Consider the following 19,786-nt stretch of genomic DNA (forward strand, 5'->3'; position numbering starts at 1 on the left):
ATGATCTTTACAGAGAAATGTAAATTCACCAAACAGATAGACATGCACTAAGCAAAGGAAAAATACTATACCAACCACACATGGTAGATTTTACAAACCAGCAAGACCAGCCAGACTGATTTCATGTACAGTAAGTATATTTTGGGAATAAACTAACCATGATACATTTGAGATATTGGCATCACTGCTTTGACACAGAATGCCTACAATTCATTATTATTATTATGTGGAAGCTTACATTGAGATTCAGCATGGATTCATGCATTATGCATAATTCTAAAACAGACATTCCAAGAAGCGATAGAGGAGCTCACCGCAACTTCCCCGAAATCTTGTGGGGGTTTCCAGCCACTCTCACTCAGCAAACAGTCTCCATAATCGTTTAGATTCTCCACAGCTCAGAATCAACCGCACTTTTCAAATATAGTTTTAAAACATCTCTCTTCTTTAATCGGTTTAAAAATAGCCATAAGAACGGTTTAGTGCAATATATTTAAATCTACTGGCGCGTTTCGTGACTTCTATAGGTCACTTCTTCAGAGCATAGTTACATTATACAATAAGTACACAGATGAAATAAAGAAAAATGTTTTAAAACATTTGAAAAGTGCAGTTGATCCTGAGCTGTGGAGAAAATAAGGATTTTCAATTTACCGGAAAATCTTTTTCTAGACGGCCCGGACTGTCAGTGCAGACACCGTGGGGTTAAGTATCCACCTACGGAGGAAGGACAGGAGAAAAAAATAGAATCTGGACTCCTCCCTCACCATATAAGCTCCTGCTCCTTCTGATTCCCTCAGTTTAGTCTGTCAGCTCAGTTAGGAGAATAGAAGGATAGCAGAGAAAGAGCGAGAAGAGATTCACAACAACATAACATCATAACTTTAACTCCAGGGTGGGGCTTACAGCACTGACAGTCCTGGCTGTCTTGAAAATTATTTTCCGGTAAATTGAAAATAAAAATTTCTCTAGACTGGCCCTTCCTGTCAGTGCAGGCACCGTGGGGACATCCCAAAGCTGTCCCATTTCTAGGGTTGGGTCCAGACCCGGACTGGCAATCTGTGGGTTCTGGCAAATGCCAGAGGGGCTGCTATAAGGTGCCATAGAAAGTGGGCTGGCTGGGGGCTGTTTGGGCCTCTGTGTACCTGAAATGCCAGGGCCTATTTTGACTCTCAGTCCAGACCTGGTTGGGTCTAACAGTTACTGTTGCCTCACTGCAGCTTGAAGTACTTTTCTACCACATGCTGCAGGGGCTGAGTGAAGTACATGTAGTCTATAAAATTTTGCAATTGTAGATAGTGATGCCCAAGTGGCTGCCTTAAAAATCTGTTCTGGAGTCACTTAATTATGCAATGCCCAGGACGTATTTTGTGCCCTGGTAGAATGTGTTCTGACCTTGAAGGGTCTAGTTTTGTGACTAATGTCGTATATTGTCTTTACTAGCCATCTGGCTATTGTATGCTTTGAAGCAGGTGATCCCTTATTGGTGCCATAAGTAACCAAAAAAGCATCTGACTTCCTATAAGTTTTGGATCTGTCTAGATAGAAACGTATTGCCCTAACTACATCCAAGTTATGTAGAGCTTCTCTTTAGCGTTAGAGGGCTTAGGGCATAGGGAAGGAAGGTTGATTTACTCATTAATGTGGAAAGCTGATACTACTTTTGGAGAAAAAGAAAGAATAAAAAATATTGCTGTCCTATCCTCCAAGTAGGACAGAAGAAAGAAACTGGGGGGAATCAGGAGGAGCAGGAGCTTATATGGAGAGGGGGGAGTCGAGATTCTATTTTTTTCTTCTGTCCTGCCTCCAGAGGTGGATACTTAACCCCACGGTGTCTGCACTGACAGGAAGGGCCGGTCTAGAGAAACACCCTTTTTCCGCTTGTCTGCAATGCGCCCACCCCCATGAGATGTGCCTGCAGCTTACACTGGCTATGGATACAGCACACGTGCTAAATGTATGAAGCGTCAACTCCACACAGTACTCCGAGTTGTGCTGTACAAACAGCATTCGAGCCATACAATGTATACATTCAGTAACTAGCATACAAACAGCAACGGTTCTGCCTCCTCCTTCATAATAGGAATGATTAGCAGACTGCCAAGGGCAAAGTCATAAAGTATTAATTTGCGCTTTGTAAATACCTGATTTTGAACATCAAAGAAGTAATAAAGTTTGGATTACAGCTTTCCTTTCTGTATCATGTAAGTTTTTAATAATCATTTTGCTTATATACTCTTGTTTTTTGCAGTGTCATACTCTGCTTGTACACACAACAAAACTCTTTTAGTCAGACCTAATGTTCAAGTAGTAGATTCTTTGAAATAAAAATGTATAATTATATAGTGAATATCAGATACTAAATTAGGATGTTTAGGGAGTTGCTTTACTTCCTTAAGTCAGCAGAACTCACAATCAGCCTCCTACAGCCAAGCAGATCATATTCTAAAAATACATTTCAGGTAAAAGACATACTCATGGTTAGAAACATGCAGCTACCTGTTTATAAGAACACGTCAGTTTCACCTGTAAACTCCACCCTCTTTTGTCAAACTGATACAGATACAATTTTATGTTGTTGGACATGAGGGATGTCCTGTTCTGTCCAGTAGATTAGCTTTGGATAAAGCCAGTTGTGTCTGTGTGTGGGGCAGTGGGACTTTTAGCACGTAACAGTCATTACAAACATTTGAATACAGGTATGGGCACTATTATCCTGAACGCTCAGGACCTGGGATTTTCCAGATCAGGTGTCTTTCAGTAATTTGGATCGCAGTACCTTAAAGGACATGTAAACCCCCCTCCACAAAAATGTAATCAGTGAACAGACTGTTTAAAAATCATTATATACCTACAATTCTGGTTGTTAACATGCTTACATTAAGGCTGCAGCATCCCCTTAATCACTTAGACTTCCTTCTACTTCTCTAACCCACTCTGCCCCCTCCCTCAGGAATTTGCTTTGGCTGTTGGCTCATGAGCATGCTCAGTTCTGTTCAGCTCAGATTACTAAACACACCCTCCAGTCTAACAGCCAATGAAGAGATAGCATTGCTGGTTCCCATAGGAAAGCTAGCTGTCTGATCCTATTTTTTTCTTATAACCACCTCTCCTGAGCTCAGCTTAACCATGACAGTACTCAACCCCAGCAGAACTTTTTATCAAAGTATGTGGTGCCTGTGTAACCCATGCATTCTGCATTGCATGAACTTTACAGAATACATGTTCTGTTTGCAGATGTCAATGTCACTGATGATGTGTCAGAGGGAAAATGGCAGCCAGATGAAAGTTGCTATTTTTTTAGGAAAATGTAATGGTGCTGGCAAATGAAGGGGATATATGCAGTACAAATGATGTGGCTTGGGTGGGGAAGATATACCCAACTTATATACATGGTAGGCTTTACATGTCCTTTAAGTCTTCGAAAAAATCATTTAAATATTAATTAAACCTAATATTGTTTTGCCACCAACATGTATTGATGCAGCTTAATTACCATAAAGTATAGGGTGCTGTTTTATTATTATTATTATTATTATTATAGAGAAAAAGGAAATACTTTTTAAAAATCAGAATAATTTGATTAAAATGGACTGTATGGGAGACACACTTTCTGTAGCTCTCTGGATGATGGGTTTCTGGATAACAGATCCCCCATTTGTACTTCTTATTGCCACTGGATTAACTACAGGCAAGACACTTGCACCTATGTTTATAAAAAAAAAAAAAAAGGAGTTTTGTCTGAACCGCAACAAATATGGCTTGTACTGAACATACTTTTTCCTTTAATTAGGAAATAGCTCCAGTTTTTTTTTCGCTTTAAACAGGGAAAAATGTTAAAATAAAGCCACTTCCTCGTTCCAAAAAGCAAAGTCAAACATACCAGCAGTCCACTGAGAAGCCTCAAATAAACCCCTCTTCCCCCAACTACAGCCTGTTATTTTACATAAAGAGCAGCTCATTATAGGAGTGGTGTTCAGTGGACTGCAGGTTTAACTTTGCTGTTTAGGATCAGGAAGTAGAATGTGGCCATACTGTATGTCACTGTAGCCATGTTAATTACACCCCAATTCAATGTTATCCCTACTACAAAAACACGTCAGATTCTCTTCAACCTTCAAAATTCCAAGATTCAAGGTATTTGTTGCTGGAAAACAAAAAAAATCAGAATAGGGAAAAAAAAAACAAGAAAAAAATACAGTGTAGCATTCTCATAAATATACACCGGCTTCTCGTGCGAGGACACAAAGATGTGGGGACATTTGCGTATATTAGGAGCATGTGCAGTGAATACTAAGGAACGCTCAAAGAATTTCGCTTCCAGCTGGGGATAACTTATCTCTGATACATGCAATTTTAAGTATTGTTTGTGAGTACAATTTAGCTTATTTATTAAAGAAGTTTTAAATGTGTCTGCACATGACACTTTTTGTTGCCCACTAAAGAGAAATGAAAGCCTGTCATTTCAATCTGTATGAAGGGATTTGATAAACACACTCTAATTTGCATGGCTGTGGGTATAATCAACTACCATAATTGATGCAGAGAATACAATTGGTTTCTGCTATACCTATATTCTTTTTCTTATACTGATCTTATACTGATCACAAATTCACATTGTGTTTGATGAATGTGTGACACAATTAAGTGATTTTCAAGGGTTACTCACAAAATTTGGGTCTTTGGAGTTATATTCCTTGGGTCTTCACTATATATGCTAGTTTTCCAGCAACACATACCATGAATCTTGGACCTATAGCCATGCTGAGAGAATGGATAAGGACCATTAGTACACTATATGGAAACTAATGGCATGTCAGTCACACCTATGATTAGAGGTTCTGAATGGCCAATCCTGTAAAAACAGAGGAAAGAATGCACTGACAGTATACATTTTGTTTGTGGTTGTGTTATGGTCAATGAACCTGACTGACATCAAGGGTCAAACTATTTAAAGAGGCATCCAGCCCCTTCAGAAAGGGGCTGTCTGTCATTATGACATCTGGTTTTTAATAATGAGAGAAGGATGATCTGTGTGTCCTCGGAATATCTATTAATAGAAAAACACTTTAAACATTAAATTTGACAATACAACCTAACATCAAGACATACATCTTGTAAGTCATATTTAATTTAATTGTTCTTTTCTAGATTTTAGCTATTTCACATGATGAACTTTTTGGTAATTTGGAGACCAAAACAGCTCTGCATATTAAAGATAATGTCTCAATAGTCCCTTTTAAAAAAGGAAAGATTATAATTTTACCATAGTCTTTACCCTTCTAAAGGTAGCCCAGTCTAAATGTATAAAATTATATTCTTTGTCTTTGCTGCTAGATTCTCGTGTAAACATGAAATCGCTTCTAAGGGCTAAATTACTCTACACAATTTGTTTCACCACCAAACACAGGCATTACTGGTACCAGTTAAAAATATATTGATTACAATTGTCTGAACCAAAACTTTGAAGCAATTCATCAGTTTTCCGCTGTCACATTTTTATTCCTTGATCCCTTGCATATGCAAATGATTTAAATGTGATTGTGTTAAATTGCAGTTAAAAAAAACAAATAAATATCAACTTTCTAGAATGTTTCAGATACACCCCCACTGACTTTTTTTAGAGTCTCAACAGGTTTAAGGTGGTGGAGATTTAGAGATTTTTTTAGTTTGATAAAACTTGAAAATTCAAGGTTGCCTAAAAACATTTGCATATGTGTCAATGTGAAAAACAGGGCATTTTGCTTTTAGTGTTTTTTATATATGTTTTAATTTGATAATAATGTAAAATGGACCCATTGAGCTAAGCTGGAATTGTATATATACTGTATTGTAAATATATATATATATATATATATATATATATATATATATATATATATATATATATATATATAGACTTTGTCAAATTGACAAAGGCTGAGATACAGCCGAAACGTTAGTTTCCTAAATAAACGGTTTATACATTTGGACAAGACCTGTGAGTGCAGCTTCTTCATTGGAGGATCGTATATGTACTGGTGGCACGCACCCAGGCAAGAATATCATTATATATATATATATATATATATATATATATATATATATATATATATATATATATATTTATATTAACTTCCTCAGTTTTAAAAAATCACAGAGTATAGTAGTTATGCCAAGTGGGCCAATGTTTGCAGATACTCTTTTTTCTAACAACCTGGCTGGGAGATCAAGTCTGAGTAATGGTAACAGGTGGAAGAATAAGGTGCCAGACAGCACTCTTTCTCCTAAATTTAACATCTGAGAGTTACCAGTGGTGAATGTGTGCTGTAAGATGTTATACACTTCTTTCCAGTCACATGCTTTGCATAGAGTACAACTCACTGCAATGATCTCTTTATTATTATTAAACCATGTTATGCCATTTGGCTGAAATTATTCAAGGTATAACCCAAGGTATTCAGGAAACACAAGCGGCAAATTCATGTCTTACTTCAACCAAAGTTGCATTGTAAGCTCTTCATTATGCTGGTGGTAAATCTGTCTTTTTTGTTTTACACTCAATCATTACACCAAGAGACAAGCACTTGCATATTGGACAGCTGTGTGCACAAAACATCAAGGTGTGGATTCAGTTCACACCACTGGTTTCAATAAACAATTCTTGAACACCCTGGGTGAATAAAAGCTAAGCAAAATGCAATAGTGAGGTTTTTGCAGCTAGTACTTGCTATTGCTCTGAGTTTCTGAGTACTAACACAGGGTCACAAATAGTAATTGTAGGGCACAAGCTCAAGCTGACTAATAAGCGATTAGTACGACTACTGCTCCCACTACTCAATACAATGGTAAGCAACAGTGTGGAATGTGCCCAACACTGCTCATTGTTATAGATTGCTCACTAAATAACTTCTGTATTTTGTACTCCTAGAGAATCTAAACATAGAAACTTTCCACAGCAGTGGTTAAAACTGACTCTCTCACTCACATGATCCATAGCCCTCACATAGGCCTTATGCTCTGGACAAAACATTCCTTTTATCTTGACCAGTTTGCCAGAAAAAGAAAATTACTCACCCCCTTTCTTTATTACAGCAGAAAACAACAAGATAATATAGTTACTAGCTCCATAGTATATATGTACTGTAGATCTTACTGCTACACTCTATGTATGAAGCCTAGCCAGCTGAAAACCTGATTTATTACAATTAATGCATTCTTTTAACAGAGTAGGGAATTGAAAGCAGTTACTGTTATGTCTTGGTGCACTTGTGCAAATGTGCTCCTTAGGAAATGAAGAACACCTGAACTGTTCGAACATTGCATGTTGGCTATTTGGGGGACAGTTTAAGGGATTTGTGTGACCGAGAATGTCCATGGGCATAGGTGTGATGTTATCAACTGACCAATTAGTAAAAGGAAAGACCCAAATCACACAACCACCTCTCATCTATTTCAATTACCCACACCGATGCGGATGGAACCACGGAACAATCACTGCCACTAACAACCATATTGGGTTGGAGGAAACATCCCCAGACAGTAATGTGCTTATGGGTACAACTTGGAGATCATACATTTTTCTAAACAGATAAATAGTACTATCATATCATAAACAAGGAGTTGCAATTTTCTTCAACAGTCAGAGACTTTCTATTTCCTATCTCAAATAATATCACTAAGCTCAAGAGTTTGTTCACAGCAAAATCATCCACATACAAGCACCCCCACCCTCAAATCAACTCCAGGGCTTTTATTTGCTTAATTGATAATGACATAATGAAGGAATTGCCCACACCTGCCCATGAAATAGCCTTTGGTCAATTGTCCAATTTTGAGCCCCTGAAATGAAGTGATTGTGTTTTAAAAAAGGCTTTAGTTCCTCACATTTTTATGTAATCTTTTTGTTCAATCCACTGAATTAAAGCTGAAAGTCTGCAGTTCAACTGTATCTGAGTTGTTTCATTTAAAATTCATTGTGGTAATGTACAGAACCAAAATTAGAAAAAAGTTGTCTATGTCCAAATATTTATGGGCCTAACTGTACATTCCCAGAGCTCATATGAGGTGCAGTCTAGAAATTATAGTAATTTCCCCTCATTCTGGCTTGATGTTAAAAAGATGTCTGTTTCAACCCAACAAAAACTGTTTCCTTCATAAAAATTGAGTGTTGGTAATCATTGAGGGCTGAAGCAGGCCAAATACAAATATTCTGCCACTTCTTCAAACTCATATTAAGAAGACTAAGTTCTTAGAATATGTGCAGCTCCACCACCTGGCTAATTCTTTTACGCGAAACAGATGCTAAGCTGCACACTATGATAGTCCGGAACTATTAATAGGCTAGCAAATGCTAAATATACTCTCAGCTGTCAGACTCTTACAGAAAACTGAAAGTGCGTGAATGCATGCTGGCAAGATAACTAAAATATTGGAAGCTTCCCATGAAAAGATCTACAACACCTCCCTAGTAATGCTGTATATATGTGTATAATCAAGACATTGATCACCCGCACTCACCTCCGCCATTAAGCAATTTCGCCGGGTGCTAACCAAATTCAATATAATATAGTGAATAAAGTACCCCCTCTTGTAAAATATAAGGATATTATTAGTTACCGAGGAGTTTCATGACCATATAAAAACACGAGGCCGAAGGCCGAGTGTTTTTATACAGGTCATGGAACTCCGAGGTAACTTCTAATATCCTCATATTTTACAACTGGGGGTACTTTATTTATTATAATACACAAATTTTAATGAGTCATGTGACAGAAATGACATCACTACTCACCGTTTATAAGGATATAATTTACAGGATATTCATGGCTTTTGTGTATTATATACAGTATAATAATGATGTTTATATGATTTAGTAAAGGACTTTTCAAAAATTGTCACTGCTGGTGTGTGTGTGTGTATATGATGTAGGCAATGGGTAGGTGGCATCAAAACATATTAAGGGGAAGCCTTATGAGTCAGGTAAAACTTTCACCTTTGATCAAACCTGCAGAGCAGATTAGTAAAGAACCTTTATCTGGGTTGAAAGTTAGATTTGTGTCACAGTAAGATGCACCTGTAGTTTCTACTCTGCCCGAAACAAGGCACTCTAGAGGCACTAGTTGGACAAACCAATGGGTTTGCTGTCATGAGATATTATATTTTATAAAGGCACCAACATATACTGAAACTTGAACCATCTCAAATGTTTTTACATTTGTGATGTATTATGAGTACTAACCAAATGTAAAATGTTTTCCAATTAGGTATGTTTTTATCTGTCATACGAGGTACTAATAGTCCTTAAAACATAGTAAACAGATTGTACACAGTTAAGAGATTGTGAGAAGTTGCAGACAAAGGCAGAGCAGTAGTTACAGTGAGTGGTAGTATTTAGCCAGTATCCATCTCCAGGGTACATGACCTTCAGAGTGTTGCTCCTTTGGGACATCAGTATTCCTGAGCTTATCATCTTGAGTATCTTGACTGATGCTTGAATCCTAGGGTACTAACTCTGATCTCTCCAAAGATACCTTTGACTACTAATTCAGGAGATAGACCTCAAACTAACAAGCATTAAACCTTCATTAAAAGAGTGCTTCCTTCTGTTAAGGTCTGCTTATCTTATTTTCCTGGCACCATAAACCATCTTCCACTGAACAGAACCCAAATATTTGAAATCTGACATGGGGCTTGACATTTTGTCAATTTCCCAGCTGCCCCCAGTCATGTGACTTGTGCCTGCACTTTAGGAGAGAAATGCTTTCTGGCAGGCTGCTGTTTTTCCTTCTCAATGTAACTGAATGTGTTTCAGTGGGACATGGGTTTTTACTATTGAGTGCTGTTCTTAGATCTACCAGGCAGCTGTTATCTTCTGTTAGGGAGCTGCTATCTGGTTACCTTCCCATTTTCCTTTTGTTTGGCTGCTGGGGGGAGGGGGGAAGGGAGGGGGTGATAACACTCTTAACTTGCAGTACAGCAGTAAAAAGTGATTGAAGTCAGAGCACAAGTCACATGACTTGGGGGCAGCTGGGAAATTGACAATATGTCTAGCCCCATGTCAAATTTCAAAATTAAATATAAAAAAATCTGTTTACTCTTTTGAGAAATGGATTTCAGTGCAGAATTCTGCAGGAGCAGCACTATCAACTGATTCATTTTGAAAAAATGTTTTTCCCATGACAGTATCCCTTTAACTAAAGAATTAGGGTAGAAATGTTGTACATTATGCTTTGGGCTTCTATACAAGCCCAAGCCACTCACAGACCTTTAGCAGGGAAGATCTGTCTCCAAAGATGCCCCAGTAGCTCCCCATCTTCTTTCTGCGGATTCACTGCACATGCTCTGTGCTGCTGTCAGTTATTGAGCTTAGGGACCAATGCATATATATAACATAAATGTCACAATATAAGGTAGATTAGTAAATAATTCAAATTATTGGTACATGGCAGCTCAGAAACCAATACATTAGGAGGCAGATTTATTAAGGGTTGAATTGAAAATTTTTATGGTCAAATCTCTCAAATTCTAATTATGAATTATATAAACTCAATTTGAGTTTTAATTCGAACATCTAGATTTGTCATACTCTTTAAAAACTTGAATTTGACTATTTTCCACCTAAAACCTGCCGAGTTCATGTATAAGTCAATGGGAGATGTCCAGGGACCAATTTGGACATCTTAGTAGCCTTCCTGACATTCAAGTTTTTTTCGCAGAAAAAACTCGAATCGAGTTTAGTAGATTTCGATTCAAATTCGATTTGAGTTTTCGAGTCTGTAAAATTTGTCCAAGTTTTAGATATTTAATTTTTATTATAAATACTCCCCCAGTCTAATTTATTGAATATATTAAAATTTAATATTGTTTTAAAAAACTCACATGAATTTAAAATTCCACTTTTAATAAATGTGCCTCCCCATATCAGAATTTAATAGTCAGCCCTGTAGCATCAGTTTATATATCAGGGAAACCTCATTTTCTAATTTGTGATGACCCCTAAGCTTAGCAGCTTAAAGCACAATGAGCATGTGTGTTTCTCAGACACTCTTAACAATACTCAAGATGGGAAACTCCTGTAACAAAGTCGGGATCATTACTACTGTAGAGATGCTGAGCCTCTAGGCCAGTGATCCCCAACCAGTAGCTGGTAAGCAACATGTTGCTCTCCAACCCCTTGGATGTTGCTCTCAGTGGCCTCAAAGCTGGTGCTTAATTTTGAATTCCTGGCTTGGAAGCAAGTTTTAATTGCAAAAAAACAAGTATAGTGCTAAGTAAAGCCTTCTGTAGGCTGCCAGTCTACATAGGGGCTACCAATATCCAATCACAGCTTATTTGGCATCCCAAGGGACTTATTCATGCTTGTGTTGCTCTCCAACTCTTTTTACATTTGAATGTGGCTCATGGGTAAAAAAGGTTGGGGACCCCTGCTCTAGGCTTGTTCAATAAGTTCAGTATATATAATTTGTCTTGCCATATTAATTTTTAGGGTTTAGTTCTCCCTTAATAAGCACCTGACACTTCCGGACCAAAAGGGAATTCCCATCTTCCCCAGGGCATAACTATCCCGGATGGCAACATCCATTTGCACAAGTGACCCAATAATATCCTTTTGTCATTTATTTTGAACTTCATAATATAGAATACTCCCAGCCCTACAAATAAAATTTTGTATGGGGTTAAATACCTTATTTGTTGTAAATAGATCATATGTATTTATCCTCATAGATATTATCAAAACTACATAAAGGCATTGTTTTCTAGGTAACACAGCCATTTCAAAATCATAACAAGCAAAAAAAAGTACAGGGTTGCTTCATAGACTAAACATTCTTGTGGGCAGAGTAAAACCACTTAAATATTTCCCAGGGCATGAGTATGAAATTCCAGACTGTGCATAGACTGGATCTGGCTGGTCCCCAAAAATGCTAAGCACTGGATTTAATGAAACATAGCAACATTTTAAATTGTTGCAAATTGATGTAACAGCAAAGGAATTTATCTCTTTTACAATATTAAGCAAGGCACATATCACTAATTCCCAAAACAATAAAAGTGCAACACTTTTATATTAGTGAGCAGGAGGAGTTTTTTTAACATATGTTGAAGACTAATTTATCAAGAAAAAATTATTCCGATAAACATTGCAATGAAATGTTCCTACATTAAAAATATCTGTCACTATAAGGAAGAGGTTTTCAGATTGTGGGTGGGTTGCTGGCAAATATTTGTTAAAGAACTAACAAGGCTTACACGTATAAAAACTATTACTAAATACAATTAAAACCAGTGATGTAGATTAAAAATACTCTAGTTGTTTTCTTTATAGATGCACAACTGTTGTGTAGCCTCTGTTACAGAATACTCCAGCTGGCCTGGCTAACCAACATCCCTTCATCTTAGTGGTATTCATAAATAAAGCTCAATAATGTGAAGACACAAGAAAAACAGCTCAGATATATATGAATTGTCTGGCATTTGCTTTGGAAAGTTACGTTTATTATAATGACATAAATCAGCTGTTGGAACTAAAACCGATCTCTCTTGCTAGTCTTTATTCATGTCTATTGTCAGAGCAACTTTTTAAAAGTATTTAAAAAGTATAAACATGATGATTAGAGGGGGAATAAAAGGGGTGGTTAACGTTTCAAATAATAAAAAAATGAAAACCAATTGCAAATTGCCTCAGAATATGACTCTCTACATTATACTAAAAGTTAATTTAAAGGTGGACAACCCCTTTAATTATGCTAGAGCCAGAAAATGTACTATTATTTATTTTCCATAGGCTACATTTGAAAAAAATAAATAAATAAGAATATCCTGGTGTACAGTGTTTAGCACTCAGCAGGACTTGAAAAATAAATCAAAATGATTTTATTAGAAGGTGACCTTTCTCAAGGGTAACAAACAGAGAAAGCGTGGTGCACACTGGGAGTTTTCAATAAACAATGCTTTATTTAATTAACATTTATGTACTCAACAGGGCCCTTAATGGGGTGGTTCACCTTTAAGTTAACTTTTAGTATGTTATAGAATGGCCAGTTCTAAGTAATTTTTCAGTTGGCAAACATTTTTTTTAAATAATTTTCTTCATTACTTTCCCTTTTCTTTGTCTCTTTCCAGCTTTCAAATGGGTGTCACTGATCCCCCATCTAAAAACAAATGCTCATTAAGGCTACACATTTATTGTTATTGCTATGTTGTATTACTCATCTTTCTATTCAGGCCCTCTTTCATATTCTAGTCTCTTATTCAAATAAATTCATGGTTGCTAGGGTAATTTGGACCCTAGCAACCAGATTTCTGAAACTGCAAACTGGAGAGCTGCTGAATGAAAAGCTAAATAACTCAAAAACCACAAATAATAAAAAAATTAAAAACACTCCGTAGATCATACTAAAAGTTAACATAAAGGTGAACAACTCCTTTATTGCCACACACGCACACACTCTCTATGTTATATCTACACATATACAATTAGTAGACAACTATTCAAGTTGGAGGTAAATGAGTATTTATATCACCCATTTAATCTCTTTAACATGGTGCAACCTTTTACTCTCCTTGCACACAGTTCATATTTTACGTCTAAAAATTATTTAAATATTAATTAAAACTAATAGGGCTGTTTTACCTCCAATAAGGATTCATTATATCTTAGTTGGGATCAAGTACACGGTACTGAATTATTATAACAGAGTAAAATGAAATCATTTTTAAAAATATTAATTATTTGATTAAAATGGAGTCTATGGGAGATGGCCTTTCTGTAATTCAGAGCTTTCTTGATAACGGGTTTCCGATACCGGATCCCATATGTGTATTATGTAATATTATTACTTTATTACTTTCAAGTGACAATATTACATAAATAGGAGAAACTGTTCTAACGTATTCCTGCATCTCAGATTGAATATTATAGCTTTAATTCCAGTAAATCTTAGCTGAATGAATCTTAATATCTAGAAGTTTGCCTTTGTTGATGTAAAGTTGTCAGAGACCCACAAATACCAGTGGAGCAAAGCTCTGTCTAAATACTTCCTTTTTGCCCTATACATTATAGCTGCTGTTTTAGAACCAGAGCAGTCATAATAGAAAGAGGACATTGTAAAAGATCATGATACTTACCAATGTCATTAGCTAAAGATGCAGGATCTGATGCTCCTAGGGTGGCTTCAAACTCTTCCTGAAGGCGATATGCCCTCTGAAGCAAAGCCTCGAGTTTATGAATGAAGTCCGCACTAATAACATCCTTTTGAAAATAATAAATATAGTCAACAGTTAAAGTAATCTAACTTTTGTTTCCCATAAAGCATATATGTCAACTGAACAAAAGCACCAAGATCTTAAGATGTCTACTCTGGGAATGAATTATATTTGAATATGTATGATAACTTTGTTTTAAGAAACCCCTTTTAGAGTTATGGAGGTACCACTTTTATGTGAGCAAATTCTTTATTTATTATGGACAATGACAATCCAGTTATTCTTACTTTCAGACTACATTTACCTCTATGTTCTCTTCAGCTATGGCATCTCCTGCTCCCAGTTTAATGGAGCTGCAGTTGGCTTCATCCTCAGCTTGCCTGCTTCGAAATGTCAGTGCCTGCTCCCAGCGCCTTAAGGCCTCCTCAAACAATTCCATTCCTCAAATAAATTAAAATAGACTATAATACAGATCATGTTACATAATTAATACCCTCAAACCTTTTCCAACAATTTTAATTTGGTATGTAGTACTAACAATAGGAAAACAGGAATTTATCAATGTAAAGCAGATCAATTTTAGTGAACTCTGCCCCTCCAGACCAGTGCACAGCAAACAGTCCCCTCTATGGTGGGCAAAAGTGATATCCTGCCTGATAAGATATTTATCAAGCAGTTTACAAAATCTCATCAGATTACACAATCACCTTTATACCTTACTTAATAATTGTATGGCAGGCTAAGGTCTAAGGGCTAGCTCATAGGGTAGCACCAAACTTAGATGCTGCTCTAGGGCATAAACTGTATTACATAGAGAAAACCCTGGTCAGGAGTACCTTGGTCAGGATTGAAGCCAGGACCCTATCGATGTAAGACAGCCGTGCTATCCACTCTGCCACTTTCAACAGAGATTATTTCTACAGTAAACTTAAACACATTTTTAAAAAAACGATGTGAAATCATACTTATGATCACACATTTGTCCCGTTAAGGTAAATTAAATGGAATACAAATTATATTTATAAATAGAAAGTATACTATAGTCCTGCACTCCTTGATCTGAACTGTTTGGATTTTCCCTGCTGTAATCACAATACACTAACATGTATGTTATATCCAGAAATAGGATATCCGCAAAGCTCTGAATTATGGGAAGGCCATCTCCTAGAGAATCCAATTTAATCAAATAATTCACATTTGTTCAACGTTATTTTATTTTTCTCTGTAACAAAACAGTACGCTGTACTTGATGGTAACTACGCTGCATAAATCTATAATGGTGGCAAAACAACTCACTAGTTTTATTTAGTGTTTAAATGTTTGCTTAGTATACTCAAGGTATGGTGATCCAAATTATGGAAAAAAATGTATTCCAGATCCAAAGCATTCTGGACAATCGATACCCATACCTGTACCAGCAAAATCTTTATTAAAAGTTTGCTGCCATCTGCTGTATATGCTACTTGATAAATAGCTGGGAAGTTTATGGCATATGGTAACTGTCATTTGTTTTCCTCCTTACTTGTCACCAAGTTGCACTTCAGTGATAAACCACACTTTATGCTCTAAAAATAGCATCTAAAAGTGGCAACCTACATAGTTCCCAACCTGACACAGTTACTTTATTTTTGCACGTAATTACAGATATGGAAAAGTAGATGTCTTAAGGTGGGCAGTTCCAAATTTTGCAGTTCTTATAAAGATTTTTTTGGTACAGGTATGGGGATCTATTATTCAGAATGCATGGGATCTGGGGTGTTATTTTCCCATAATTTGGATTGTTATACCTTGAGTACACTGAAAAAAATTAATAAATACATTTTTTCAACTCCTAAAAGGAGAAGGATACTCAATTACCTGATACCCTGGGCCAGTGCTCCTGTTAGCAGAAAACTGGCCCGGCCCAGGGTTCTTCACAGCAAGTACCACGTAGAAATCCTCATCTACCACTTCTGTTCCAAAATCCAGGGGCCAACGCATGTGAAAAAGACAGCTTTTTGTTAAAGTTTGGCTTTCCCCTCTACTATACATGCAAACACATGCAAACCCATGCAAAGAGAGAGGAAGCAGGAAGAGGATTGTTGCTTGGTGCTCACTGGATGAACTCCGGGAGCAGTTTTCTGGAGTATCAGGTAAGTGAATACAATCACTGGGGGGGTGCCCAATTTTTGGCACCCCCAGTAATTGTTGCATATTACGTCTCCTTCATTATATTGAATTGACAGATACTGAACCATTGGTCATGCACAGGGATGGTCAAATGCTATTGTTTTGTTAGCTGGCGCATTTGTTTATGAAAAGAACCATTTTTTTGTTATTATTGAAGCAGAATAATGTATCAAATACACAACTTTTCAAACAACGCTTAGAGCTGCACTGCATTTATTAATAATTAAAGACTCCCTTTATCTCTACAGATACATACCCATGAGGTACAAGTTTTCTGGAGTAGTGACTGGGATATTTATTTCATCTTCATCAGTTTTATCCCATGAATTAGAATTTATACAGGCACAGCTATGACAGCTTTGAACCTAAACAGAGGTTTCATATTTAGTAAGATGAAAATACAGAAATATATTGAAATCTGCAGCAATATTTTAAATTAGAATTGACAATTCCCTCCATCCCAGCAGAGGTGTAGCATGATATTTTTCCCCCTCTTTCAGAAACAGTTGGAGCAGTGAAATCAAATTTGTATTGTATGGTGCTCTAGTTTAGATGCCATTATTCAGATACTGTTCTATGAGCCGATATCCCATTGTAGGCATTATTACAACTTCAAAAGTACTCTGAACCTCTAGAAATCCTATTTTCACAAACTGGCTTTATTTTTGTAGTACATAATAAGTCTGCATATTTTTGTGTGTGTATTTATATGTGGAGATTTAAGACATTTTCAAAAGGAAGTACTGTATCAGTACGTACCGATGCTAAACTCTGCATAGAACCAGAATATTTACTACAAAGATCTCCATTTAGATGTGACTGTGATCCCCTCTCCTTGATTGAACCAAGGGACAGAGTCAAGTTCTGCCTACTACTGGAGCAGCTGGATCCTACAATAAAGGGTAATGAGAAAAGTATAAAATACAGTGGTATAATAACCATTTAACAACCATTCTATTTATATATATATATATATATATATATATATATATATATATATATATATATATATATATATATATAGATATATATATAGATATATATAGATATATATATATATATATATATATATCTATATATCTATATATATATAAGATACCTATTAGTGGCACATGCTTGTACTTTTTTATATATATATATATATATATATATATATATATATATATATACATATATATATACATATATATATACATATATATATACATATATATATACATATATATACATATATATACATATATATACATATATATACATATATATACATATATATACATATATATACATATATATACATATATATACATATATATACATATATATATATATATATATATATATATATATATATATACATATATATATACATACATATATATATATATATATATATATATATATATCTCCTATATAATAAAGTTGAAGTGTCTCTGCGTCCAGTCCCTGTGTCCGTGGGATTGCGCTACTGCGCATGTGCCCCACGGACCGTCTACGGAGTCGATGTTGGAGTGTAGGAGCCAGAGTTCCTCGCTGTTGTCCTGCCGGGAGCTGAGGATGAGGTGGTGGCCGGTCAGACAGAGGGTGCCCCACACAGGGGAGTGGAAAGGCCGGTGCAGAACCACATTATCCACCAGGGGGGTCTTAATCAGCTCGGCGAACTCCATTCCGGCAGCGGGAAGCAGCGCCGGCGAGGACTCACTGACTGGATTCCCCCAGACTCATCATTCCTGTCACCCACTTCCAGTCAGTTTGGCCGCAAACAAACACCGCAACTCCTGGTTCCTCCCAACGCGCATGCGCCGCCACCGAGCGGGGAGTTATTAATACAGTGCGGGGAGTTATTAATACAGTGCGGGGAGTTATTAACACAGTGCAGGGAGTTATTAGACCGTCTCTGGCGAATTTCTCTGCGTCCAGTCCCAGTGTCCGTGGGATTGCGCTACTGCGCATGTGCCCCACGGACCGTCTCTGGCAAATTTTTTTTAGACTAGAACAATTCTGTTTTTATAAATGTTTGACTACATATGTTCTAGCGCCCGTTGATTTAACGGACTTAATGTCTAGTATATATATAATTCTCCAATGAGTATCCGCACTCCAAGGCAATGTAGGATAGAGAGGGGTGCACGGTAATTTTTGCATACACCAATAGTTTCCAAACCAGCACTCCCTTTAGTGAAAAAACGTAATTTTTATTATTACATGGTATCTATTTCCAACGTTTTTCAAGGAAGATAAAAGGTCCTAACAGGGACCCAAACGTTGGAAATAGATACCATGTAATTATAAAAATTACGTTTTTTCACTAAAGGGAGTGCTGGTTTGGAAACTATTGTTAGGTGTATGTATATATATATATATATATATATATATACATAAATATATATATTTATATATATGCAAAAGTACAAGTATGTGCCACTAATAAGTATCTTATATTTTTCTGTTACCTAGACTTTCAGTTAGAAATGGTTCAAAACTGGACAGTTTTCTACAATATGTAAAAATATTGTTTACATATATAAGAAAAGCAAAAGCTTTATCACAACAAAGTGTCTGATGACAAAAAAATTATTATTTAATAAAATGTGCAAGACTGGATTTTACCTCAACACACCTTTTTCTGCAACATGTCTGCTACACTGTAAAATGAATTGCCCTGGTTCTGTTTGTGGCGCATTGATTTTCTTTTTACCCCGTTTTCTTTTAAGGTGACAGGCAAGGAAAATAAGAGAGACTCCACTAATTGCTGCTACTGCAATGATTTTCTTCAGGCCAGGAGTAGGCTTCAGCTGCAAGAGAAAGACACAGCAGACTACTTCATATATTTGGACAGCGAATATCATTGCAATGTTTAGAAAGCATGAATAAAAGAAATCAGTCATCGGTAATCACATATACATTTTGCGTGCAGTATATAACATGAAGCTTAGTTAAACTTGGATTGTAAGTGCTACAGAGCAGGGGTCTCATTCCTACTATATATATTACCAAATGGCACTTACTGTAGGGGAAGAAGTGCAAATACTGATGTATTGGTGGTAGAGAGGCAGTATGTATTAGTTTGAAAGATCTGTATAAGGACGGCAAAGTCTGATTTAGTTGGAATTGGGGTTAAATAAAGAGGCTTTATTTGGCAAGTTGAAAAAAGAGACAATGATTCATTTGCTAGACAGAGGTGCAGGGAATAATGTGTCTGATGGCTGATGGAGAAAGGAAAGCAGTAGTTCATCTGGTTAAAAGAGATGTAGAAACTGGTGTGAGGAGTATGGGCTCAGAAACCTACAGATTTGTCAATATTGTAGACCTCTATCTGCTGCTGAACTACAATACAGGCAACTTTAGTCAGCAATACGATGTTTAGCCATGAACAAGGGTATGGTTCAGAAACAACTGCCTTTAGTCTAGACATCCCTGCTTTAAAACA

The 19,786-nt window shown here is 36.5% G+C and overlaps 1 protein-coding gene across 1 annotated transcript in view; it reads right to left on the minus strand.

Annotated features, from left to right (window-relative positions):
- The window catches only part of miga1.L (mitoguardin 1 L homeolog), a 54,655-nt gene that overhangs the window by 32,812 nt on the left and 2,057 nt on the right, over positions 1-19,786 (minus strand). Inside the window, exons 3-7 of the mRNA XM_018256618.2 lie at positions 18,977-19,151; positions 17,116-17,246; positions 16,613-16,721; positions 14,492-14,628; positions 14,110-14,233 (exon numbers count right to left, since the gene is read on the minus strand). Coding sequence (XP_018112107.1) covers positions 14,110-14,233; positions 14,492-14,628; positions 16,613-16,721; positions 17,116-17,246; positions 18,977-19,151 — 676 coding nt within the window. The remainder of the gene's footprint in view (positions 1-14,109; positions 14,234-14,491; positions 14,629-16,612; positions 16,722-17,115; positions 17,247-18,976; positions 19,152-19,786) is intronic.

This window comes from Xenopus laevis, chromosome 4L (genome assembly GCF_017654675.1).
Source record: "Xenopus laevis strain J_2021 chromosome 4L, Xenopus_laevis_v10.1, whole genome shotgun sequence".
NCBI lineage: Eukaryota > Metazoa > Chordata > Amphibia > Anura > Pipidae > Xenopus > Xenopus laevis.